Raw genomic sequence first — 6,806 nt, 5'->3', positions numbered from 1 at the left:
TCTTCTGGCTTGTGTCATCATTACAGCTTCTCTCATCGACATGCACTTTTTTAGATACGCTGGAATAAACCATGTTTGTTAACTCATACATTTACCCCGAATTTTTTTTTTTTTTTGTGTCATTTAAAATCTGACCCAGTAAATTGTGGAAATTTGGAGAGGAGATGAAATGTTGGATGTCACTTAACTTCCCGAAGAGACTGAAATGTTAAGTTATTGGTCCATCTATATGCCGTGACTTGTTCTCAATAACTGTTCTGAACATTGACAAATGTAAGATCACCCAGAGTGACTCAGTTAGAAATTTAGGTGTCACATTTGACCCTAATCTTTCCTTTCAGTTAAACATTAAGAATATTACTAGAACATCTTTTTCCATCTTCACCCTACGCTATTCCATCCAGTCTGATGCTGAGATTCTAATTCATGCGTTTGTTACCTTCCTTCTCAATTACTGTAATGTCCGGTATCCCAAAGTCTAGCATGAAGAGCCTGCAGCTGGTACAAAGTGCAGTAACAAAGCTTTTAGCAAAGACAAAGTTTGATCCCATTACCTTGATTTGAGCTAACTTGCATTGGTTCTCTTAACTTAAGATGTGATTTTAAGGTTCTGTTTGTGTTATACAAATAAACATAACTTGTATGAGATTTTTTTAGAAACTTTTTGTCAGCCAGTTCTCGCCCTTTTCAGCTCTTAACCTAGATCATCTCAGTCCCTGGTTGCAGACAAAAACGTCATTGTACATTGTTAATATTCTGTTTTCTACATAGTCTCGCTGTGAGTAAATGGGTGCAGTGTTGTTTGTATTCAGGAGAATTACAATCAATAATTAGAGAGAGGATTTTTGATTTTGGGTTGGCGTTAGGACTACTTGAAACAGGCCGTTTCTTACTTTCACTATTTTCATGCTACCTCAAGAAAAAAAGAAAAACATTTTGACAAGCATATTGTCACGCACATGCACCTCCCCCATTCCTCCCACAGAATGTGTTCTGCTCTGAAACGCTTTGCTAAAAGATAAAAGTAGATCGGTGCGGTGGGAAAAGAATGACATACAGTGGGACCTCGCAACTTCGTGGTTCCACGTTCGCGGGTTCAGAGCTTCGCAGGTCTAAAAAATAATAATAATATATATTTTTTTTAAGCATTTTTGAAGGGGTGTCGCTACTTTGTGGTTCCACGTTTGCAGGTTTAGAGCTTCGCAGGTCTAAAAAATAATAATAAAATATATATATATTTTTTAAAGCATTTTTGAAGGGGTGTCGCTACTTTGTGGTTCCACGTTCGCGGGTTCAGAGCTTTGCAGGTCTAAAAAATAACAATAATACAATAAAAAATAAATAAATAAAATGAATAAATATTTTAGGCATTTTTGAAGGGGCGTCGCTACTTCGCGGATTTTCACTTTTCGCGGGTGGTTTTGGTCCCCATTAACCGCGATAACCGAGGGATTACTGTATTATAAAATTATTATGTTTAAACTCAGTTGGGCATTAACACACTAAGAAAATATAGAAAATACTGTATTGTACTTTCAACTTCTTAAGGACATCTCAAACGAAGCACCCACATCTTTAACTAATCTGTTGTGTCTCTCTCTCTCTCTCTCTCTCTCTCCCTCTCTCTCACGACAATAAAAAAACAAAAAACATTTCCACACGGTTCCGTAAATAAAAATGTATTTTATGATTGGGGCCAAGATTGAAAATGAGTTTAAAAGGAGCATGATCTCCGCAGGCCTCATTCCATGATCACTTGTTGAGTCAGTCAGCAGTCAGAAATGCATTTCATACAGCTCCTCGTGCTGAGAAAAAAGCATAATAAATAGCAGAGCTCCTCGGAGTGCTCGTGTGGTCCGGCAGAGTCCGTGGAAAACGCCGAGGCTCATTTACGCTGGACTTGAGTGAACGATGACGGGGGTTGGATGGGTTGTACGGGTTTCTTGCGGGAATCCGGCGACACCCTCTGGACCGTAGTGGGAAGCAACTGGTTGCGCTTGATGATTTGCAGGGCTAGCTGAGTGTTACCTGAAGATGGGGACAAAGGAGATCAGAAATGAGGCATCATAAAGGGTTGTGGGTCCTATTCTTCTTTTAAGGTTAATTTCATGGTTAGTTTAATTTAAAAATTAATTAATGTGTCTCCACCACATATGTCAAAGTCCACATTCTGGAAGGTTTTCTCTTCTGCTAAGATAGAAAATAAAGACTACTATATAATACCAGCTCCTTTCATTTCATTGTGTAATGTTTAGTGCCCCCTAGTGGTAAAAAAATAACTTGTGAACATTAGGCAAAAATACATGAACTATCATGTAAATGTTCATGGGTTGCATTTATATAGCGCTTTTCAAGTCACTGAAGACCTCCCAAAGCGCTTTATAATGTGCTTCATACTTACCCATTCACATACACACACTCACACGCCAATAGCTGCGTCAGCCATGCAAGGCAACTACCTGCTTATCGGGGTCATTAGGGATTCAGTGTCTTGCCCAAGGACACTTTGACATAAACACAGAGGAGCCGGGAATCGAACCTGCGACCTCTCAATCCCAAAATGAGCGCATTATTACCTCCTGAGCTACTACCGCTCCATACCAATGTTATTTTTTTCACATGGGTACCAGTAACATGATTAATATCTTCCGTATGAATGGCTGGTGTTCCCTCTGAACCATGGACTGGCTAAATGTCTGACTATATTCTCGCGGCCCACCCAGATAATAACATTAGTGATATAGTAATAACAATGATAGCAAGCCCAAATCCACTGTATAATCACTAGACCACTAGGGATCCAGGTGACATTGGTAAAGGTACTAGATTTTATCTCAACATCACACTATTTTTTTTACTCACGGTACCCTGCTGTACAATATTGTTTTGGCCCAACTCTTTCCCATAATGCTCCATGATGTACAACACGGCACCATGAAGAAAAATGAGTGAAATGATGAGATGACTTGAAGATATCATCTCCAATCCCAGAGACCAGGTGGTCAGGATGAGGAGCGCGCACCGCTGCGATCAGGGTTCGATTCCCTTTGCATCCAATGGTGAGCAAATTAGACAAGCGATATTTGTAGAATGAGCATTCGTTGCTTAATCACGTTGTTATCGGATCAACCCACAACCAAACTTTAAGGTTTGTTTTTTTTTAATTTGAGGTGAAAAAGGGGCGTGTATACACGAACCAATGTGGTATAAGCAAAAACATAAAACAATTAATTTGACTATATTGAGCCCGGTACAAAAGCACCAACGGTCTGGTACCGTTCTGTGGCCTGGTGTTTGCGGACCACTAACTTTAAGAATTAAACAGGATTTAGCTCCCAGTTCCAAAAAGGGTGGTAAATGAAGAACGTGTTGAAACATTGGAAATGGGGACTAACCGTTCTGCAGCTCCAAGTAGACCCCCAACAAGATGGCTTCGGGCGGAATCTCCTTGGTGTTGACCATGGATGCCGCCTGAGAGGAACAACAAACCGCATGAGGCATAATAAGCTTTCTCGGAGCAAAGTAAGCCACAGAAAACGGATACTGAAGCATCAAATATATCAGAAATCACGAAAGCAACTTCATATTTGTATTTTTGAAATACAGTGGTACCTCTTTATGAGAGCACCTCTAAACATGAGAATTTTCGATAAACAAGTGTTTTTCGGAACAAAAATCTTGCTCGTCATATGAAGCAAAATCCAGTTCACGAGCAGTCCCAGAGGCTACCACGACAGACAGCTCATCGCCTGTGACTGCTCACTGCCAGCATCAGCTCGTCCCCATTTGCGCAGGCCGATTATGAGCACTGATATTTGGGAATTTGACGGATATCGGTATCAGCATTTTTATTCATTCGACGGGCCAAAAAGCGAAGTTTAGTAGCAAGTGTTGCACGAATTACACATGAACCCAATCAAATTGCCTTAAAAAGCTTGTTTGTGAATTATAGTTTAAGTAAAATAACGTCAGGCTGGGTTTTTCCTCAAATGTTCCGTGGTTAATCTCTCTTTTTCTTTCTTTCTTTCTTTCCCCCCCGCTACCCACCCCGCACAGGAACAGTAACTTTAGAGACGCAGCCATGCCAACTCGTCCTGACATCCCTGTATCCGTGGTAGGAAAATCGTGTGTGTGATTAAGAGATAGAGTAAAAGGTGTAGTTAAATTGTTTTAGAGAGGCAAGTTTAGGTGGAGACTGACATATTAGGTCTTATCATAACATTAGTTCATCAATTAAGCGTGTGCGTTTGTGATTGAAAGCATAAAAAGCAAGCTAAAGTGGAAGGGTGACTGATTAGCTGTTACCATAACATTACCTCGTCAATCTCTAAAATAGTAGTGCCCACACGAGTCAATTTTCAAGCTCCGTTGACATTTTGATGCAGTTTTGTTTTAATCAATGTCACGTTGCTTGTGATGACATTTTTATTTATTTATTGTCCCCTATTTTCGTTTTTATGCATTTTTATAGGAGTTGCTGCTAAACTGAATTGTATTTCCTGCACTGTTAGTTTTTGGTTTAAGTGAAAGGTTAGTCATATTAGTTGTGTTGAAAATCCAATTTATATAGTGTAAACTGTTTTAAAGAGATTGTAATGTTAATTTAATTTATAATAAATATTCTTTGTTTCTTTTTGCATCATTAAAAACATTCTTACACCTTTTTGGGGGGTTTTGCAGCAAATTAACATCAGCTCCAAATATTGGTTTTGGCCTCCTCTTAATACTAATGTTCCTATCGGTCCTGAAAACCCACATTGGTCGATTCTTAATGCAAACTACAAAGCCAAAAAAAAAACGTGCTGTTCATTGTTTTTGTTTCCGTTGATTTAAGCGTACATTAAATGCTTGCGTATCATTAAGAGTCTCTTGATCTCATACCTATCAGCCTCCACCAATTGCTCCCCTTATTAATGATTTCAATTCCCCGATGAAGCCATATAATAACCCTTACAAACACAACGCGACAACTATTTACGCAATAAGACAGACTATGTAGAATACAGCAACAATATTAGCATTTCTTGATGATGTTGGCGTCTGCTACCAGTGACAGATACAATCCAGATAAGAGCAGAAAAAAAATACCATATAATTTTTATCGAGCACACACAATTTCAAATAATCCCCCAAACAACGTATAAAATACAGGGAAACGTATAAGTTGACAGATATGCGTTACTCCTTGCAAATGTCCCTCCCGCCCTATGCGCACGCCGTTGTTATGGCAACTGCCACCATGGTGAGTGCTCATAATAAACTCGCATTTTAAATTGTTAGTATCATTTTATTAATCTTATTGCTGTATGTTTTTGTTTAATTGCTATTTGAATGTGCTTTTGTGATAAGGAAGTTGGGTTTTATAGCTTTTTAGGGTTCACTTGGGATTATTTTGGGAGGACAAGAACGGACCAATTACTTTTTAATTATTACATAATGGCAAAATTGACTTGTAACACGAGCACTTTGAGCTACAAGCACGTTCCTGGAGCGAATAAGCTCGTATGAAGTGCGTTTACCTGTTGAAGGCACTTGCGGGCTTTGTCGTACTCGCTCCTTAAGCAGTAAGCGCTGCCCAGGTTGAAAAGCATCATGGCCCGGGCAGAAGTCACACTGCTCGGATAGCAAATCGGTGTCTGCTTGCCGCCTGAAAATGGCAAGGACCAAAGTGATATAATTTAGCCATAAAATAATGACTATGCTTTACTTTTCGAGGACTTCGAAAAAAAAAAAAAAAAAAAAAATTGACTTACAAATTTCAATAGGCTCTTCTCCTTTTTCAGAACCTGCTGTTAAAAAAAAAAGACCAACTTCAAAATTGCCACATTCTTACAAATGCTGCTCGATGTATCCATTCATTCATCCATCACTTTGTCCAGTTATAATCCACCCATTCATCACTTTGTCCATTTATCTATAATCCAACCATCCCATTTGAAATGCATCCATCAATGTATCTATCTAGCCATAATTATAATCCAATAGGACAGCACACAAATATGCAGCAGCTCTTGGCTCCCCTGTTCAGTGCTTTTTTTTCGTGTACAGATGCCCCCTACTAACGAACATTTGACTCACGAAAAACGGTAGATACGAACATATTTTTCGGGATGTCGAAAAATATCCGGACATAGCTGTAAATTAGATTTTGTACTGTGTGCACCTTGTTCTGAGTACAGGACATTACTGTAGTGCTTCTTTCCGCCACGTGGCGCTGTGAGAGGTCACCTAGCATCCACCCTAAAGAAATCCAGCTTCTACTTCGTAGTTCGTGTGTAAACATACTATGTGGACTGTATCTCTAGCCAGCTAAAAATATTGACGTTTTTATTATTTACTATCTTGTGCATCCATTTAATATGGTTGGTGTAAAAAAGAGGCGAGCCGTTTCTTTTGATTGAAAGTGGAATAAGAAAGTTTGATGGGGTTGAGAAAATGGTGTGAACGCTTTTTTCCGGCCACTCTCTACCACGGAGGACCTCTTGAAGCGCATTTGCCAAAATTAAGTTAAACTCAACTTTTTTTTTATCTTTAGAGAGCATGTTATTTTATGAAATGTTTATTTTTTTTAGTACAAAATAATGCAGGTTACTTATACAAGCCCTAAACATCCTTATACAAACCTTGAACATACAAAATATAGCACAGAGGCAACTTACGAACAAATTCAACTTACAAACGATAGTCCGGAACCTATCTTGTTCGTAAGTAGGGCAGCGTCTGTACCTACAATACGTTGGTCTTTGGCTCCAATTTACACATACATCGGCGTTACACCACTACACCCGACAGGAGCTTGTGGAAAT

At 39.1% G+C, this 6,806-nt stretch overlaps 1 protein-coding gene across 8 annotated transcripts in view; it reads right to left on the bottom strand.

Moving 5' to 3' along the window:
- Positions 1 to 1,663: 1,663 nt before the first annotated feature.
- The window catches only part of cnot10 (CCR4-NOT transcription complex, subunit 10), a 33,250-nt gene continuing 28,107 nt past the window's right edge, over positions 1,664 to 6,806 (bottom strand). For 7 of the 8 annotated variants that reach the window (XM_088326260.1, XM_088326259.1, XM_088326266.1 and 4 more), the window contains 4 exons: positions 5,754 to 5,789; positions 5,520 to 5,647; positions 3,396 to 3,471; positions 1,664 to 2,028 (listed from right to left, as the gene is read on the bottom strand). In XM_088326260.1, coding sequence (XP_088182386.1) covers positions 1,886 to 2,028; positions 3,396 to 3,471; positions 5,520 to 5,647; positions 5,754 to 5,789 — 383 coding nt within the window. In that variant the 3' untranslated portion in view covers positions 1,664 to 1,885. The remainder of the gene's footprint in view (positions 2,029 to 3,395; positions 3,472 to 5,519; positions 5,648 to 5,753; positions 5,790 to 6,806) is intronic. The other variant, XM_088326264.1, reaches the window with a different exon arrangement.

Source organism: Urocampus carinirostris, chromosome 2 (assembly GCF_059441175.1).
Source record: "Urocampus carinirostris isolate Australia breed hairy pipefish chromosome 2, RoL_Ucar_1.0, whole genome shotgun sequence".
NCBI lineage: Eukaryota > Metazoa > Chordata > Actinopteri > Syngnathiformes > Syngnathidae > Urocampus > Urocampus carinirostris.
This window is presented reverse-complemented; position numbering and strand designations above follow the sequence as displayed.